This window comes from Scaptodrosophila lebanonensis, unplaced genomic scaffold (genome assembly GCF_003285725.1).
Source record: "Scaptodrosophila lebanonensis strain 11010-0011.00,11010-0021.00 unplaced genomic scaffold, SlebRS2 tig00000089-arrow-pilon, whole genome shotgun sequence".
Classification (NCBI taxonomy): Eukaryota; Metazoa; Arthropoda; class Insecta; order Diptera; family Drosophilidae; genus Scaptodrosophila; species Scaptodrosophila lebanonensis.
This window is the reverse complement of record NW_022060565.1, coordinates 5115348-5136051: the sequence shown is the minus strand read 5'-3', so window position 1 is coordinate 5136051 and position 20704 is coordinate 5115348. Positions and strand designations below refer to the sequence as shown.

The following is a 20704-nucleotide window of genomic DNA, read 5'->3' as shown; positions in this document are numbered from 1 at the left end:
ACATTGTTTTGATTGCAAAATTAATTTCAAATCAATCAACAAACATAAGGAGCTTAAGTAAATATTTATGCTACTTAGGCATGTCATGCATTGTCATGCACACACACATACACACACACACACACACACGCACACTACTATGCATAAGTGGCTGCACCTACACCTGCACACATGCATTCAAAAGGATTTGCTTTGTTGTCAATCTGACAAGGTCCATTAGTTTTTGCGCCCACTACTCCTAATTCAAAAAGCAAATACAAGCAAACAAACAAATACTCGCAGGCACTAACTACATATTTAACCCAAGCTCCTGCAATAATCGATGGCATTTGTAGCGTGACTTGTAGCCTGTACGTTAAATTTAATTATTTTTAAAATTTAACGACTCGCCATCTGTTGGTCAAGCTAAACAGTAGCCTTTAACAGGTACAAGGTGAAAGTGAAATAGCAGCAGCAAACGTCAACAAAAGGAAGAAATTGGCGCCTTTCACTGACGCTATGTTAAAAGCTTTCGTTCGCGCCAGCGGTAGTACGTTCGCTCTTTTTTATTCCGAACGTCGATCAAGCCAGAAGTGTATGAAGTGTTAAGTTCAACTTGTCGAAATAAAAAAAAAAAAAAGTCAAATTTTCTTCCGCTGGCAAGAAAGCAAATGCTTGTGCCTTTTGTGGGAAAAAAAATAAAGTTCACAAATTAAATTCAAAAGAGTGTAATTGTTCTGTTTAACCGCTTTGAAGGGTACAACCATCAAAGCCGCTAAAATATTTGCGGAAGAAGTATCAGACCTCGGTAAGTTGCAGATTGCGTGATTTTTTTTTTTTGCAACAAGTGTTTAGGCAAGGCAGTCTGATAGGCATTAAATTGATTTGCAGGGCCTTGATCAGCTGTCTGCAACAACAAACCTTGCCTGGGACTTCCACTCGGTCGGCCGCAGTGCCTAGAGGGAGAATAAACGGCAGGAAAAAAAGAAGAGAGCAACTTCCAGGCTAGCTTTCCCGTCCACTCAACACCCGGCAGCTTCTACTTTAATTTGGGAGTGTAGAAAAGGCGGCTATAGCGACCAAACGTCGGCGGGGGCGCGACCCTTTTTAAATCGGCGACCAAACGTTAAAATAAGTATCGGAACTCGCCCGGAGGTGTTACCCATTTTTTTCCTTAATTTTTTTATTGTTGGTGTCGGTTTAGTGCCCGAAAAAAAGTAAAAATCCCGAGTAAATTCGGGTAAGAGTGTAGTGGCGCGCAAGCGCCGAAGAAGCCGTATGCCGGCGTATTAGTATTTATAAGGTTAGGCTAGTTTTTTTATATATGTTAATTTGTCCAAATCAGTGGCAAAATTTTATTTGAAGTGCTCGTGATATGTATGGTTTTAATTGTTAAGCCACTGTTTTATTTTTGCATTTTTTTTTTTTCGTGTTGCCTTATTCCGTAATTCGGAAGGCACCAATTTTTTTTAGTGAGAACGTGAGAGCGATTAATGGTTCTCTCTCGCGCTTGTGCGCTTTACTTTGCTTCCCGCGGTTTTTTTTTTGTTTGCGCGCTCTTATTCCAGCGCGGTGTCTTTTTTTACAGCTACGCTCGTTCCAGACGGAAAGCGCTTTCTGCGTGGGATCAGCAGCCCAGCCGTAAGTAGACAGCTGTTTATTTATTCTTTTATTTGCATTTGATTTAAAAAAATGGGTCATTGGAAGCGCAATACTCACTAAAGAAAGTTTATATTTATTTTTATTCTCTACGCCACTGAACGGCTGTTTAATGATTTTTTTTTTTCGAGCAATATTTATTTATATTTTAAAAGGGTAAATTTTTAGATATTGTAATTTTTTTTTCTCTTTTATTATTTTTCGATTTATTGAATTTGTTAGTAATAGTATGTTCAGCAATTTGTTTTATGTTTTCCTTTAACACTCTCATTTTTATTCCCATTTAAATAAATTATAATGTGTTACTAATTTATCATTTTTTTTGATTTCACGCCAAACCCAATGCCTTCGTAAGTTTTTGTTTCCAGCAAAGGGGTCATTGTTAATATTCTTTTTTTTTGTTCTGTATGTGGCTTTTAGTAATGACCAAGGTAGGGAGGGCGTATTCAGACTCGCCAACATCTGAGTTCTGATCATGTGTGTGCAGTTTAGTGTAGGTGCAAGTCCGTCCGAAGTCAGTTTAAGTGTTTCTCTTCCGGTTTTGTTTTCTCGTCTTATGCACGCTTTTTTAAAATAAATAATAAGCATGGGACATACATGACGTAGGAGGTAAAGAACACCACCCAATTGCCGACGAGCCAGAGCCGGAACTCTAAGCGTGCCGCTCCTACTCATGTCGACCACCTAGTCCCAAATTCCTTCTGTAACCGTTACACATTATAGATTTCGCTGGCAACCAGAGCTAAACCAAATTTAATTTTGTAGCATGAAACGCAAAAGAAATATATATACATATATACAAGTATATTAAAAATAATTCTCCAATACATGTGTCCTTTAATACTTTCAATTGAGCGGAGAAAGCTTACAAATGCGGGACTAAAAAGATAAAATAAAAAGCTGCTTGCTGTTGATCGCCCACTTTTTTTCCTGATATATACTCTTTAATTATACTGTAATTATAATTTAATTAATTAATTAATTTTATTTCGATAACTTAAATTAAACTTATAGGCTATTTTGAAGAAACAACACATTGGCGAGGCAATTTACAAAACTCGGGCATTTCAAAATTGGTTCCCATATCGTAATAAACAAAAAATTCTCTTATTTTGATCAAACTTCAGAATATATTTAATTATTTTACAAATTTCATCAAACTAAAAAATGATCAAGCTAAGAGCGATTTTGCACCGATCGTGATCAGTTCTATATCAGCTATATAAAATAATAGTTCTATGAATGATTTGTCTGCATACCAAGTTTGTTGCGCCTAGCTGTTATGGTTCAAAAGTTCTCAGTGTTCATACAGACGATCAGTTATATCAGTTATATAATGGTAATTTTTTAGAATTTATAATAAACTTGATCCACGTATGGATAAGACAAGTCTGCATACCAAGTTTGTTGTGCCTAGCTGTTATGATTCAAAAGTTCTCAGTGTTCATACAGACGGACAAACGATCAGTTATATAGGAGCTATATAAAATAATGGTAATTTTTAAAATTTATAATAAACTTGATCCACGTATGGATAAGACAAGTCTGCATACCAAGTTTGTTGTGCCTAGCTGTTATGATTCAAAAGTTCTCAGTGTTCATACAGACGGACAGACAGATTAACGCGTCTCAGGCTATGTACCTACGAGTATAGCTTAGAATCTGAATTGTTCGACGTCGGGGACGGGGTATTAAATAACTGATAGGAATAAGTTGTAGTTTTTTAAATACCTAATTTGGAAAATATGCTGATACATATGTTGTGGCACTTAAGTATTTCGCGCTGTCTTTATCATTACATTGTTGGCATTTTCATATAATTTTAGTTTTTCTGTAGCCATAAAGGAAGATAAGGTGACTAGTATATCCATGATCTTCCTCACAGTATCGCCCCTCCCCCCTTTGGCATCAACTAGCTATCCATGCCCCACGTCAAACGTCCTTCAGCGAATGTCACAAAGGGCCCCAAATGTGGCTGCCAGGGCCAAGGCAGAGGGGGACCTAAACATTGACTAACTGATGACAGAGCAAATGAAGCACAATGCGCTTTAAATTGCAGATGGACGTATACGAGTAGATGCGAAATGGGAGTGGGAATGGGAATGGGAATGGGAGGGGGAATGGGAATGTCGGTGTCGCCCCAACAGCTTCAGCTTGTAAATGAGATTTTAAATGCTTTGTGATTGCCGCGTGAATGCAAAAATGAGAAGAGACAGAAGAAAAAACAGAGCACGTAAGAAATTTAATTATTTCATATTGCAATATTTGGTGCCATATATGTACATACATTCATGTATGTACATTTATTCATGTACTATGTATATATATGCATACATACGAGTACATATGCGGATCTGCATATCTGTTAACATACTATAGGATAGCATCGTTATATCGAAAAAAAGCTGGGAGCATGGAATTCAATTCGAACGAACGCACTGAGACTGTGGCAAACAAATGTTTAATACTCTTAATGTGTATTTAAATCTTTTATTATTCATTCATTATTACTATATATTTGATGGCCGTCAATGTAATCCTCTCCACACACATGCAAACCCTTTATCTAATCCTCGGATAACATCTGCATGGCCATCCTGAAGGCAGTCCCCTTAAAAAACGAACTTAAGCGATATCTCAAATAATAAACTAAGCTAGCTCGTAATATCTATCTATATGAGTATGTGAAATGGTATAGAGGTTCAGATACCTGTGAACGACACCTGAGAGCAAACCGAGAACAGCGAACATTAAGGATCCGTTACACTGATAAAAAAGATGCATAGTACAGATGAATGTTTTTAAAAATGATTTATATTAAATTTAATTTTCTACTATTTTATATTCAAATCAAATAAAAACACCGTAAATTTAAATAAGAACATATTCAATTACTGATTTAAATATGAATAATAGTCAAAACAATGTGTAGAACTTCGTTATTAAGTGTGTCATGCTCAATTTAATGTTAAACCATATTAAATATTAATATGCACACACTTAAAATAACACATAGTTAAATTTACTATTTACTATATACTACTACTATAAATTTAGTCGATTTAAATATACTAGCAATATATTAAATTTCAATTGACTAGAATTCTTAAGTCGGTTTTCAGCGGTTGTGTGGTATAAATACAAAGTGTAATCGCTTGACATACAGATATGGTCTTTAGGTATGTGTCAAGTAAGTGTTATTCAATCAGCTTTTCTTAACTTTTATTTATTTTTTATATTTTAATATTCATCTAAACTATATAAAAGGCAAGATAATTAATAATTTATAAACATTAATAATTTATAAGAATTAATAATTCAAAAGAATTTGGAAATTACTTTCCGCTAAAAATGGTTCCATACAAAATATATATGTGTATGTAAAAAATGCATTATGGAAATGTTGTTATTGAAAAGAGTTAAAAACAATTAGAGTAGACAAAAAAGTGGGAGAAATATTTTTATTATTACAAAAAATAAGCCTTTGGCGTGAATCAAATCCACGTCTCCACATCATCATTTGTGATTTAATATCGTAACACTTTAAATTCAATATTTTAGTATTCGACTTGAAATTGAAGTGTGAACACTTTAAATTTTTTATTTTAATGATCGACTTGAAATTGAAGTGTGAACACTTTAAATCAACTAAAACACACGATGGTGCAAAATCGATGGTAAAAAATATTTAAATCTACGTGTAAATATTGAAATTTACGTGGTTTTTTTATCAGTGTAAAGAGCCCTTAGAGAGTTCGTTAGAGAGTTCTTCATACTATCGACTTATAATTCTTGATTAAATTGTTGTTTAACGAGCTGTCTGCACCACAACCGATTAGTATTTAACATTATAAACAAACAGTAAAATCTACCCTATCTATAAGCTCTTTCTTTTAGACTGAAATCGGAATAGATGGCAGTTCTCTATTATGGATTTACAACTGTACAGATATAGCTCATACAGCATATATGTATATATCGTTTGTAAATATATACATATACATGAGTAGATACGAGCATGCCAATTAAACTTCAATCGCCAGGTGCGCTTTTTACCCTCCACTGTTGCTTACCTTGGGGCGCAGTTTTTTAATTTAACTTTTTTGGGACTGCAGGCCTACACGGTTGGCCATGCTTCATGGTCCATGTTGCGTGTTGCATGTTCAATGGGGAGGGGATAGGGAGCGTATGCTCGGCCTGCAAATGGCCAAATTGATGCCTTTAATTAAGCACGGGCACAGTCGGAGGGACGTGGCCAATTTAATGACACTTTATGGCCAACACATTATTGGCTCCATGGCCAACGCAAGTAGCCGTGGTGGTGGCTATGGCTATGGCGATGGCGATGGGGCGATTGCGGGGTTGGGGTTGAATTCGTTGGGTTAACTTTGCCACAGCCTCAAATGCTTATCGCTATAAATTAATCGAACTTGGGGGCCCATACGCAGCAAAAAGAAAAGCTGAAAAGCAAAAAGGAAAAGGGTAGCGAAAAAGTTTGAAAAATACCGCAAGTCAATTTAAGCCAACCCCCTCTCCCAGTATTGGCAGCAGCAACAACAACAACAATCGGCACAACTACTATTGCTGCCTTAACCCTTGCCACTTTTGATTTTTCGGGTTTCGATTACGCTGCCGTTGTTGTTATTGTTGTTGTAATTCTTTGCGTGCTCCAATTGCCATGAAATTTATGTTCTGCCGCTCAGCGTGAAGTTGATGCGAATAAATCCACATGAAACGGATATTAAAAAGCAAGAAACGAGCCGACACACCAACACACACACACACATACATGTACAAGTATATACACAGAAATGTTTGTAGAGGCCCATACCTACATAGTGAATTATATAGCTGATTGACTTCGATCGGTTTGGCTTTGTGGGCTTAAAATATGAAAATAAATTGACAGTAGCTTGTGAGTTGTTTGGTGTATTTGGTGGATGTGGTAGTGTGCTGGTGACGGGTTGTTGTTGCTTTGTTGTTGTCCAAAAAAGAAGAAAGGATTATTGGACGCATTGCCAATTACTACTGCTGCCATATCCAAGATGTCAAGTGAGCGAATAGAAAATGTCTTACTCGAAAGGAAACGAATTGTGAAGTAGACGGAGTGTAAGGGAGACGGAGACGAGTCCATGCTCTTCCTTTCTTCCACTAACGCATGCCTTCGAAGAGAGCCAACATAGACATAAAACAGATTTGTTGAACCAATCTTTAATCAAACTTATTAAATAGGCTGCCATCAGAACTAAGGTGTTGCTTGCGATTTCTGATTAGAAGGTTAAAACGCGACTAGACCAACCAACCAAGTGCGAAAACGGCACAAGTATGTAATAAATTTCTAATATATTTAAATAGACTACAAAAAAGTTGAGAAAAATATTAAAATTTAGTATGGAATATAGTAAATTTAACTATTTGTCATTTGAAGTGTGTGCATATTAATATTTAATATGGTTTTAACATTAAATTGAATGTGACACAGTTTAATAACAAATTTTAACACTTTGTTTTGAATATTATTCATATTAAAATATTTTTAGTAGTAGTTGATTTGAATATGAGTAGAACATTAAATTTAATATGAATATATTCATCTGTACTATGCAACTTTTTTATCAGTGTACACACTTACCGATATAGAGATCTGCCCCAAGAACTTTTGAACCACAACAGCTAGGCACAATAAACTTGGTATGTAGAAAACCCCTGTCCATACGCACAGCAGGTGTAGCACAAATCATATATACATAGCCTCGATGTTTCATATAAAGCTTCAAAATGATATGAGAATAATTTCTAAAACCAAGCAAAATCAAGAGCTTTGATAACCGAGGGCATACCGTTTTATTGGCGATGCACAGCTGCAGGAATAAAGTGTCAAATGAAATCGAACGTACACTTTTCACAAGGAATAAATATGGTTTTTCGTGTATATCTTTATAAGGATACATCTAAAGTTTACTATTTTTTGTTTTCTTCTATAAAAAAAACGAAACTGCAGCATTTGTTTTTTAATAAATATCTGTGGTTCTGCCAGGTAGCATAGGTGGGTCGTATGTAGACTTTTGGCGCCCACTGTAGCTGCCATAAAACAGACCGTGATCGGTGCAAAAAAACCCAGTATGATAACCTTTTAGTTTATGAAGATATCTTGATAAAATTTGGTATTTAAGTGTTATGTAAAGTGCTTCATAATATTATATATTAGTTTAGTTTCATCAAAATTGGTTAAATATATCATAAGCTCTCTATAGAAACGATCGTTGCATGCTAGCACTAAAAAGATTTCCTTGTTTTTTGAAATGTCACAATCAAATTTGAGATTTAAATGATATTTCGGCGTTCCACCATAAGCTAAAGTTTTCATCAAAATCGGTGGACTATATTATATATCTTTTTGTAAAATAAAACCACTTTTAGTTGGCAGACTGGAAAACAACTTCCACTCAATTAATAAAAAATGCTTGGTAATGAAATAAAAACAAAATGAGAAACAAACATTACAACGCAAATAAAAAATAAAAATAAAAAATAAAAATAAAAACAAAAAATGTTCCTAAATGTTTAACAAAGACTAAAATAAAATAAATAGTATTTATTCTTGTAGTATTTATTAAACATTAGGACTACTAAATTACTACTAAATTATTAGTCCTAAACATTATGCTCATACTCATCACATCATATAAGTAAGAATATTGTTTGTTGAACCGAAACAATTTAAAAGTTCATAGCGCATTCCAAGAAAGCCATAAATGTTCCATTTCAGCTTAAGGTAATAGTTCCCATATCTGAAAACAGATGGAGTTATTCGGTTTTACAATAAGCTAATGGAAGCAAAACTTTAAAAGCCGAAATATTTTGGTCTGAAATCAACTTGAAATCGGACGCCCTGTGTCTATATTTAAGATATCAGCAACTGGCAATTGAAAAGGACTAGTGACCGTATTATATTATATATCAAAGCACTGATAGAATGCTTTATACATACGAATACATATATCCTCTCAGAAATCAATAATATTGTACATACAGCAATACATTTTAAATGATATTCTTCGAATAATTCTCAACTTAGCATACTTATAACAGAAGGGCCATAAGAGGCTTTTTTTGGCACCTTTTCAGTACAAGATTCATCTTTCAGCTGAATCCAAATCCGAATCCTTGTCACGTCTGACAAGCAGTCACTTAGTGTCAGTTGGTCAAGTGGTCAATCATGCCACCCGTCAGCCATCATATCCCTTTATATATTTTATAATGTGTAGCCCACAGCTGGAGAAGTGGCTTCTACATTTCTGATTTTGCTTTTGACATACCTCCATCTATCATATCTCATACCATATGAGCATCAGTGTCCTGGGGCCATTTTATATGCTAGTTTTCAAATAATTTAACATGTTTCCTTGCCAATAAATTCAATTGTCATTATGGACAAGCGTTTCCAACTCCGGGGCTACAAGTCTCCGACATACTCCCATAAATATGAGCAGTGCTCGGATGGACATGCTCGTGCATGCATATGCATGTCCTTAACTGTTGCCACAACTTCATTTGATTTTCAAACCTCAACCCCCGGCCGAATAGCATTGGCCTTGACTGCTGTCCAGGATCAGCATAAGGCAGAACCAGCACCAGCCCCGGCAACAGCCCCACCACTCCCCCCTTTGCCTGAGCTCATGGCATATTTGATTTTGTAATTTGCATTTGATAAGCAACAGCAGCGAAGGCGACAGCAGTGGCAGTGACAGTGCCCAACATTATTTTGCCAATCGCACACTGGCCCGAAATCGAATTTATATTGTCAACATATGTTTGCAAATCACACGTTAAGTATAAAAAGGAATAGCCAAGTTCGTGGCAAGATATTGTATTCCCTAATTGTATTTTTCATATATTTTTGAAAGTTTAAAAATATGTCTATTCTATATTTTCGATACACTCTATTCGAAAGCTTGTAACACCCAGCAGGATTCGTGTCAGGCCCCGCAAAGTACATATGTATGTATTTTGCATAATATATCAGCATAACAGCATTCGAGTCATTTTGCATGCTTGTTCGTCCATCTGTCCGTTCGTCTGTCTGTATGAACACAAGTAACTCCGAAAGCATAAGAGCTATAACCGTTTCCCTAAGGCTCCTATATTTATTTTGATATCAAGTTTATATATAGCTGAAGGCAACCATTAAGCAAGTACTTTCAGGGCATGTACTTATCAGATACCGCTTCGAGCAAAAAAATAGATATCTCTAAAGGAAATTCTAAATAATTTCTCTACCCAAGGCGTTTCGAATTCAAATCCAAGAGTTTGTTCCTCCACCATTCATTCCCCTAATGAACAACTGAATACCCCAACGAGCCTCTATGGCCCAATTATTAGATGGGAAATTGTGTTCACGCTGGAAATATCGTTTTTGTTGCAATGTACGTTGCCTGGGCCGTTGTCGTCCTTTGTTTTGTTTTAATTCCATTGAGTTGTGTGCCGCTTGTCTATGCGACTATCTCTTCATCCATCTAGGACCGTACTCGTTCCTATCTGTGTGTAACTGTTTGTTTGCCTGAAATTTTATTATTTCTACTCGTTGTGCTTAAACTTTTCCTCCTCGGGCCATGGCGTATGTTAGCTTGGCTCATTCTATTGGCCTATCCGGCCAGCCGGGTTTGGGGGGACTCCTCTTTGACAAACAATTTAAATTCTGCAAATGGCAAAGGTTGCGGCATGCTCTTGAGTTATCCTTTCAGATGATGGCCGCAATAAATGAAGGAAGCATGTGAAACGTATTTATTTCATAGTATGTTTATTGAATGTATATAATAATATTGTGTTTTCTCATTTCTCATATACTTGTATATTTGCATTTATTTTGCTTTAATAGGAATATTGTAAAGCGTAGCTAAAGAGAGTATTGAAGGAAAACAAAACAAATCAATCAACAGTGAGGATACGCTGCGACACAATTAACAAGGAAGACAGATATACAGATAAACAGATAAACACATTAAGGTAATTAATTATCGTCTAAGTCTATAAAATGTAAATGAAAATGTTGACAGTTACGTTAGCTGCAATTCGATGTACTTGTACAATACCTATGCGTAATATATATGCTGATTTTGATTGGGAATGTGTGTGTGATGTGCGAAATAATGATGGAAAAAACGGAATTCTTGTGAAAAATTGAAAAAGCATTTTGGCATTCGTGAATAAAAGATTCATTTCAATAAATCCTAAATAATGTTAACTTTATATTATACGCTCATGGCAAAGAACTGGCTCCCTAAGCTATATATGAATGCACTGGAGGAGGGCATCCAGAATTATAAGGGCACTAGATGCCCAGCCACTGCCCACCATCAGTATCAATCGAGTTCTAAGAGATTTAATTGGCATGAGAATTCAATCGAAAACGAAATACTCAGCTCAACACTAATTCAAATTATTGGGCATACTGCTGTCCATTCTATTATTACTTGTACTACTATGCGACTACATACATACAAATACGCGAGAACAACACGGAACCGGCCGTCTTCAATTGCTAATACATATGTACATATGTATGTATATCCTATGTGCATAGGCACGCAAGTTTTACTATTTCTGATATTGCTTGATATTTTGAGAAGGCGCGAAAATAATTGGCAAGCTTCGATAATAATATAAAAGAGCAGCACAAACAAATCAAACACTTCAATTGTAACAAACAAACAAGTTCTGAACTTAAACATTTACTTAACATACATCTAAGATAGAAGCATTTAAAAATTTGGCTCTTATCCTTTTCTCTTTTCGTTTCCTGTTTCTTTTTTAGCTTTGAGCTTGGACATTTTACTAATTATGTATATGCATATAAATGTTAGTAAATATATATATATATATATATATATATATATATATATATTAATACATACATATATTTGTATATGGAGATTAGGTTCGAATTGTTTGGGATTTGCTGTTTGTTGTAATAACGAGCCGCCACATTGTAGCATGTATGGACATAGCTCATGTGGCTAACACATTATAGTGCGGCAAAATATAAATTTGTACATACATATGATATACATATATAAATATTATATATATACGTAGCACATAAATGGGGGTTATATAATATAGTTTATAACGTACATTCGCATGCCCTACACATCGTTACCAGCTACATACGATTGCGTATACGCACACACATATTCTCACATGTTCATATGTATGCCTACTAACCACTAACCATACCGCCTACTAAAGTTAATCGTGACTAACGCCTACGTCCTTCGACTTGACATCAGCATACTTATATACTCTCTACATACATACATAGTGTATATATGTTGACATACGTATGTCATAAACCGTCATTGTTTTTATTTCTGTTTACATTTAAATTTGCCTTTCCAGCTCCAATTGAAGAGTACTTTTCTAGCAATTTCTTTGGATAATTTGTAGTAATTGTTGTTGTTGGTGGTGGTTGTGGTGGCGTTCTACTTGTTGTTGTTGTGGTTGTTGTTAGCTTATTCGTTGCTGTGGATTAAGGCGCTACCAACCGCTACTGCTGCTCTACGTGCTACGTCCGATTTGCAACCAGGCGAGCAACAACTGCAAAGCCGGCTGTAGCAGCACCAGTTTTCAGATATCGGCATTGATATTGATGCGCGTTAGAAACTCGCCTTGCGAATCGGCCACAGCGCGTATTATCTCCAGCAACAGTTCGCGCGACAAACCAGAGATTTTGGGCAGGCGTGCTACCTTCGCAAAATCTTTCACAATCAATTTCAATGCATAATCCTTGATGTCATAGATTTTTGTAATGTCCGACGCCTCCAATGTCTGCAGCACATTCTCATACGTAATGTTATGCTCCAGGGAATACTTGCAGAAGGCATGCAACCGATTGTTGGCCAAGCCATAAAAGCACGGCGCCTGGAACAGGTACAACGCATCCTGTGGTGGCATTTTTGTCTCCCCATAATAAATGTAACGCAACAACGAATGGAATGCCTCCAATGATGGCGAGATTTCTCCAATTTGTATCTGTGTACGAAAAGATTGTGTGTGAGAGAGAAAGAGAGAGAGTGAGCACATGAAAGAAAAAGAGAGGCAGGCCATACAGCCGCTTTCAGTCTATGTGAGCCGCCATGTGTAGTGAAACATAGAACGATTATGTATCTCCTATACCAACAGATACATAAGTGACCTGAGTTCTAATGTAGAATTCTTCTTGAAGTTCCCCAAAGTGTAACAAATTGTATACTAGCCACCAAAATGTGGAGGTATCAATAAAAAAAACTACAAATGTACAAGTTTCTTAACTGTTTTCTGATAAACAAAAGAGCTTCTGCTTGTAAAACTCTTTTCTATGACACCTTTTAGGTATGGTCCGCCGATTTGGGTAAAACAATAAAATACGGAGAGACATTATGAAACACTTATAAATACGCTAAGATGGAACAATATCTCGTACTAAGATGGATTTTTTCCCCGATCATTTCTATGACAGCTACATAATATAGTGCACCGATTTTGATAATACTTCAAATGAATTTAAGACACTACGCAAAACTCATAAATACCAACATTGCTTGAGACATCTTTATGAAGGAGAAAGTTATTCTACTAAAAGCGTTTTTGCACCGATTTTTCCAATGGCAGCAATAAAATGCGTCTATATAAGGTTTGTAATAAACTTGCTGTGCATATACATGAGCTAAGTTTTCATACCAAGTTTGGTTTCCCTAGCTGTAATGGTGCAAAAGTTCTCGGTGTTCATACTGACGAACGAAAAATCGATTTCGTCATGCTGATTATATCCTTCTGGCAGTTAAACAAATTTTGCGTTTGGACTTTCTAGTATAGCTTTTAAGCCCTTGAGCACCTCTGTAAATAGTAATTGCATAGTATCTAAAAGAATCTAGACTGACCCCAAGCAGTAAGTAGCCTAGAATAAAGCATAAAATAATGTTTCTTTTCTACAATTTAAACATAGCACAATAACGAGGCATTGTAACTTTTTTAATACATCACTTAATTCTGGGAGATAAAGCAACACTACACATGCTGGCTAAATTTTATTTTCTAAATTGTATATTATAACAAATTTGTAATATATTGTTTCAATTCCATGTGCATAGCAGCAATCATATATTTGTTCTTTAATATTGCCTAAAATTACAGAGGCTATGAGGAGGAATATGATATTATTTATTATGAGTATTTACCGATGAAGCATGAATTAACTACAAATTAAATATCTTTCAAGTAAACTGCAATAAAAGATTGGTTTTTTTACGATCAATACACAAGTATTACTTTTAAAGAATGTTCAGTCAACCCATTCGTAGTATAATGAAGAAGGTTTTTTATTATTTAGGGACATTCTCAGGTACGAGAAGGAAATACTGTTTCTCGTTATTATTATACTTATCGAATATTATGTGTGTCATTTGTTAGAAATTAGATAAGCATGTATTACATTTTAGAAAATCGGAACTTTATCGAATAACAATCAATTTAAAGTATTTTTGTTTCAAAGTAGAAAACAATTTGGCGGCAAATTTCGGAAATCAGTCGAGTGTCGAAAAAACTATACCATTGAACTTTTATTTTCCACTACTCTATAAAAGGAGGTGCTCCTTTTTGGACATGAAATGATCTACTTACATTAACGGTATTATCCGGAGGCATGAAGGAACGAAACATGCCCTGGAAATAGGTACAACGTGCAGATAACACAGATTTATGTGCCAATATCACATGGTCTTCCAATATGAGGCTTATGTCGCAGAAATCCCTGCCGGTTGCTTCCAAAAAAGTTAACATATCCTGCTCCAGGGTTGTTCCTATTATAAAACAAACAAATTATATTGATTCACACGGCCATTTTGTAAACTTACCTATATTCGACTCATAGCTGGTATCCATCACAAATTTGCTGGGATGCAGGCGCTTTCGTATGATCTCGACCAACAATGGCTTATCCAGGTCAGTAAACTCGGTCGACATGACCACCTCGGTGTAGTTCTCATCCTTAATGATGAACTGCATGCAATGGTCCTTGATAATTTTGATGCTGTAAATGTTATATTACACCATCATCAATGGAAATATACTTTCTTGGAATTTGTGGGTCCACTCACTTGAACTTATCCGCATTGTAGAGTGCCTCCAGGACATTAACTTTGTTGATCTTGTAGTCGAGGTACTGTATACAGCCATGCGCCAGGCGCGGCATAATGAAAAGCCCCGCCAGCTGATAGATATCCGTAATTAGTATAATAATGTTCTTGCTGTACGAGTCCTTCAGATCAATGCGATCCGTGTAAATATAGTTCAGTATAATGTCAAAGGCCTCGGGAGAAGCGTGTGCCAGCCGCACCTCCAACATGGGACCACGATCTGCACCCACGCCCGTATTCAGCGCCAACGCATCCACCTTACCCACCCCATAGACCTTTTCCATTTGTTGCTGGCGCGCCTCACGTGCTGCTAGAATCTTATTCCGTAAATACTTGGAGCGAGCCGCCACAAAGGCAATGTGTGCAAGGATGCGCACCTCCTCAGCACCCACCACAAACTGAATGTCGCAGAACTGCTTCTCGTGGAAGAACTTGCCGAAGTCATCGCGCAGCGTGCACTTTGGATAGCTGGAGAACTGGAAGCGATAGGTATCGCCACGTCGCACGCTATTGTCGACAGTGCCGCCAAATATGTACATCGCATCGCCAATAACTGCCGACGCATGAAACACTCGGCCCGATGGCACATCAGAGTTCTGCTCAGGCTGTATCACAGACCACACCTGCGAGTCCAAATCATAGCAGTGCAGGTCATTGGGCAGCGTCGAGTCCGCAGAGCCGCCAAACACATACAAGAAACGATCATGATGCACCATTGTATGACCATAGCGACGCGAAGGTGGTGCTGAAGTAGCTCCACGCAACACCGGCTCGTTCGATATGCGCCGCCACCTTTAATTTAAATTAAAAGCACACAAATACTCAGTTAAGTGAACAGGCAACACCCAAAAGCATATATTTTTCATTGAGCTTACGTGCGTGTCTTGAAGTGAAATTCAAATAGCGAATTGGTGATCTGCAGTCCGCTCTGGCCCGAGAACACATACATGGCATCACGTGCAACGGCAACAGGAAAGTTGCAGCAGGTGGGCGGACGATCGCCCTGCTGTTCCACCTCTTCCCACTGATGATTCTCACCGGTGAGGTTCAGTGTCCACATATCATTCAGCCGCGCATTGCCATCGTATCCCGCATAGATCCACATCTTGTTGTCGTATACGGCAGCACCATGAGCCGAGCGTGGCACGGGTTGCCTAACAGGACAAAATAAAGGCAATTAGCAGCCGCAGAGCATCACAAAAGCTCTAAATTGCTTACCTGCCCGAAAATCTCCACTCCACCCACATGGCGCTCAGGAATTTATATTCGAACAGATCGTTCTTGTTTGTTAAATTTGAATTGGAGTGTATGTCGCCGGTGTAGCCGCCAAAAATAAACATTGAGCTGCCCGAGACGACAGCCGAGTGGTGATAACGAGGTGCCGGTGGCGTTCCAGTGGCACACGCTCTTCCCCAAGACTTATCCTTGACGCCAAACCTAATTAGATCGTTGAGCATATTCTTGCCATTGTCGCCACCAAATACGAACATGGCATCCTTGTAAGCGACCACTGTGTGCTTGCTGCGTCTGTTGGACAACCGCAAAAATGAAAAATATGTCTAGACGACCCGCTCAAATACTTACTTGGCGCCAACGAACTCCGCACACTCCAGCATGCGAGTCCACTGATGCGTGGCCGTAAATGAGGTGAAGTCCACGTTTAACGCATTGCAGCTATAGCTGCCGGGTGAGACGACTTTGCCGCTGCCACAGCTCCCATTACTGCTGCTGTCGTAGGCGAGACTGCTGCTGCCGCTCGACTGTGCGCTGGCGGCCACGGCGGCCGTGGAGGTGGCGCTGGCACCACGTGTGCTGCGCATAGAGCTAGAGGTGGACATTCTCAGATTGTTTCGTATATGCTGCGCGTCCAGACAACCCGCTGAGGAGACACTTTTTCGAGCCCTCTGCCGTTTTCCGGCTCTGCCCTCACGGAAGAGCAACTCCTCAGCACCTGCAAAGAGGAAGATTTAAAATTTAACTTATGTGCCATGAACATACACTTACTAAACATACATATGTACTTTCGATATAAACAAAAAAAATGAATTGTAATTTAAACTGTGTTGCGAGCTTAGCTTCTTTTATGTTAATTGCTTAATCATTTTAATTTTTTAATCTACAAGAAATTCTTTTTATTGTAATTTTGCATAAAGAAAAGGTATCCGGATACAGCTTTTATCGGGGGAAGCTCTTATGTATAAAATAAAGTCTCTAAGGATCCTTCGTTTTTATTATGCTTAATATATAAATTAAATATTTGTTAAATATCATCATAGCTAAAATGTTACCTAAATAATGATGCTTGTTGTACAGAATATGTTTTTTTGTAATTCAACTTATTAAAATAAAAGGCTGTTTTCAGTCACCCCGCCGGTTTATAGCATAGAGCTGTAAAATGATAATTGAGGAAAGCTTTGGACGTATAAACAAACAAAAAAGGTTCACTATGCCTTCATATTAGAACGTCTAAACAAAGTCATAATTTCAACAAAATATTATAATGTGCGCACATTATTCGCTTATTACATATGTATGTACATGTGTATGTACATACACAATGGCACTTGCATTCTTACTTGATTTTTCAATTATGTACACATTTAAATAATAAATACGTACCACCACCGCCTCCGCTTGGTAAATCTTCCGTAGAATCATTCGTATCCGCGCCGAGTATGGATTTTAGCATTAAAGCATTACAGGTGTAGAATCTCCTTCGTTGGCTTATTTTGATAGCCTTTTCCGTTTACGTTGAGGGCGAGCGAAAAGTGTATAGGTGAAGGTGTATTCGCGGCAATGTGCACCACAGAAACGGAAGGGGAGGTAACTGAAGTGCTGTGTTTGTGCCTTCCACAGGCACAGAGGCGTTGGATGTGACTGCCACTTTGTGTTTACTAATTTTGCATGCACGCACACACACACCGACACATTTAATTAGTGTTTTCCATCGCAAAATGCATTTTAGCTGCTTTATTAACAACCTATCGGAGTTGTCATCTATTTCCTATCGATTATAGCTTACCCGCCTATCTGTGATGGAAAACACCAATATATCTGTTACTTTTTTTTGTGTCATTTTTTATTATTCGCATGTTTGTGCACATATACATACATAATACAAACATTGAAAAGAGTTCGTTGATAAATAAAAAATGTATTCTATTTTAATTTGCAATACAAATTACACTTTAGCGAAATACCACATTAAGTACTGCCACTAACCATACATATGTTGTAAAAAATAACGTGACGAAGTCACTATTGTGATTTTTTTTCCTTTACTTGGCGAAACAAGTTTCGATAACACATGTATCGACTGGCCATCGATGTCTCTACGCAAAGAATTTTTTTTCGCACGCCAGTTTATGTTTGTTCTAGTTAAATATTAAAAACTGACCGCACAATGCTCAGTCATTAAGTAGTCGATGCAATCAACAATTGCAAAAAATTGGCAAAATTGCTAATCCATTCTGTAGTCGCAACACCAACTGAGTGATACAATGGCCAGCGGGTCGCGTTCCACTATTTTGCCCCAGTCCAAGGAGGCGTTGCTGAAGTCCTACAATGCGCGCCTCAAGGACGATGTGCGCAGCATGCTAGAGAACTTTGAAGGTAGACAACCCGTGCGGTTTTTATATCGTTACTTCTGAATAATTGCAAAAATTGCAGAGATCCTCAAACTGGCACGACGCGAGAGTCACAGTCAGATCTCAAAGACAACACAATGTGAACAGGATGCACTAGAAATGCAGGTTCGAGCCGCTAATATGGGTAAGATCTTGAGCCATAGCTAGTTACCAATTTAAAATCAACAAGTGCTTACACTTTCAGTACGCGCCGGCGAGTCCTTGATGAAACTGGTGGCCGATCTGAAGCAGTACCTCATTCTAAATGATTTCCATTCGGTGAACGAGGCGATTACGAACAACTCGCAACTCTTCCGCGCCACACAAATCGAATGCGACAAGAAGTTGATGAAGTTGCGCGATGAAATGGCCATGGATTTGTATGATCTAGAAGAGGAGTATTATACAAGCATATTTAAATAGTAGTACGTGCTAATTTATGTAGCTTAATTTTAGAACATATTTAATTTATAAAGCGCGCAAATATTATGAACTGCAATTGATGGATACTATATATGACTGACTCCCTTGCGACTCTACTTCCGTATAGAGCTGCTTGTGCTAGGCCGATCCGCCACCAAATCCTGCGAGTCCGACGACACGGATGTGACATCAACGCCCAAATCGTCATTGATACTGTCCACAATGTCGCCGGTGTAGAAGAGTATTGCTTTTGGCACGATTTGCGTACGCAGTAAGTAGCCAACCTCAAAGTCTGTGCCCAGCACCATTTTGGTCTTTTCATCGGCCATCGACAGATCAACGGACGGTGGCGGCGAGAAGAAGCGGAAGAAGGAGTCGCGCGGCATTACTTTCGGTATGCAGCGGCCGCCTTTGCGGAGACGTCTACATTCAACAGTCTGCAGTGTTAGATTGGCACCATCACGCCAGTGTATTTTACATCCTTCGCAGCTGACAATTTCGGGACCCTCGAACATGAATGGATACATCTTGTCGGCTTCGTGGCGCAAAATGTAGCGTTTGGTCAGCACCAGAGATGATGTGTGCAGGTAATCGTTGGGTTCGAAGTGAAACTCGATAGTGTAGGAATCCGGTTCGTAGCTAATGCGTATGTCCTGAAGATACTCGAGCAATGGCTCATCGTGCTCCTGGACCATATCTGAAATCAGCGCCACATTTCGGAAGACAGTTAGCCAGAATTTGGGCACACCCTGCACTGTATCGGGCATGCGTTGCAGTTGAGAGGTCAGTTGCTTGAACTCCTCTGAACTTCTAATCTCCTCTAGCATCGGGTCGTGCTCCTCGTTCCAGTAGCGTTCCTGAGGCTGCGGCTCTGCAACACCACCGATTATATCGCGACGCTCGTCGAACAGTTCGCAGCTCTTATGGTAGAAACGCTGTTCCAGCGCGTAGACCTCTCGAAAGAACTCCTCTGATATTTTTATCTGTTGCATTTGATTGTGCTTCAAGGCGAGCACACGATTCTGCACCGTCGGCGGCAAATTCTCGACCATGTGCTGAAGAAACGCCTTACGACTGTTTGCCGGCATGTCCGCTGGACACATGATTAGATCGCCCAATTCGTTGCACATCGATTCGTTGTCAACGCCGTTGATGTTGTCATTGCTCTCGTCATTCTGTTCCCCATTGCCCTTCTTGTTGGCGTGCACAACGGCATCTGCGTCGGCAGCGCTGCTGTTGAAGGCAGCGTTCGTCATATTGCTGTTGGACCCGACGGCGTACATGCTGCGATTTTTAAGAATTTTGATTTTTTTTTAAATTAACAATGTGTAAGAAAGAATGGGGTGTTTTCAAAACTAAATGAAAATTTTGTATGCTTTCCTGATTTAACGAAAGATGATTTGTAGACCAAGGAAAGTCCTTGCCTGCTAAGATTTGAACGAAATAAAAATCGATATGAGCGCGCGATGGCCCAACAAATATATCGAATTCGTGTTATCGATAGATGGCGCCTTTGCAACGGACCCTATTTGGACAGATTTTTGTTTTGCTTGGAAATATTTTGTGTGTTGTTTATGATTTCTTGTACATCTATCATAAATTCCATCGCCGAAAAATCTTATCGCAGCTATACATTAACTTTGTCGCAGGTCAGTGCTAGTGCCATAACGTCCATAATAATGTTTCATTCATATGCCTAAAAAAACTGCCCGCAAATTAGGGATTTCCGACAAACTCTTTAGTGAACCACAATCTTTGCGAATATACATAATTGACTGACACGCTATCGGAAAATTCTCAATTTCTTATCATATCTTACTAGAATCCCTTGCTAAGCCTCTACTG

General features: G+C 38.2%; 3 protein-coding genes and 1 long non-coding RNA gene across 4 annotated transcripts; 2 read left to right on the top strand and 2 right to left on the bottom strand.

Annotated features, from left to right (window-relative positions):
* The first annotated feature begins 426 nt into the window (after positions 1-426).
* Positions 427-13732, top strand: LOC115627024. The gene is made up of 5 exons (XR_003995639.1): positions 427-787; positions 871-1620; positions 10517-10644; positions 12502-13309; positions 13375-13732. It is a non-coding gene; the product is annotated as an uncharacterized LOC115627024 (long non-coding RNA).
* Positions 11987-17794, bottom strand: LOC115627022 (leucine-zipper-like transcriptional regulator 1 homolog). The gene is made up of 8 exons (XM_030522547.1): positions 17430-17794; positions 16395-16761; positions 16029-16337; positions 15686-15964; positions 14772-15602; positions 14529-14704; positions 14296-14474; positions 11987-12669 (listed from the first exon to the last, which is right to left on the bottom strand). The coding sequence occupies exons 1-8, from the start codon at positions 17497-17499 to the stop codon at positions 12265-12267; spliced, it is 2616 nt and encodes an 871-aa protein (XP_030378407.1). The 5' UTR covers positions 17500-17794; the 3' UTR covers positions 11987-12264.
* Positions 17795-18158: 364 nt separating this feature from the next.
* Positions 18159-18935, top strand: LOC115627023 (mediator of RNA polymerase II transcription subunit 22). Its single transcript, XM_030522549.1, has 3 exons — positions 18159-18422; positions 18480-18581; positions 18642-18935. The coding sequence occupies exons 1-3, from the start codon at positions 18311-18313 to the stop codon at positions 18857-18859; spliced, it is 432 nt and encodes a 143-aa protein (XP_030378409.1). The 5' UTR covers positions 18159-18310; the 3' UTR covers positions 18860-18935.
* LOC115626988 (nucleosome assembly protein 1-like 4) lies at positions 18851-20142 on the bottom strand. The gene has a single exon (XM_030522504.1). The coding sequence runs from the start codon at positions 20140-20142 to the stop codon at positions 18973-18975; it is 1170 nt and encodes a 389-aa protein (XP_030378364.1). The 3' UTR covers positions 18851-18972.
* Positions 20143-20704: the final 562 nt, after the last annotated feature.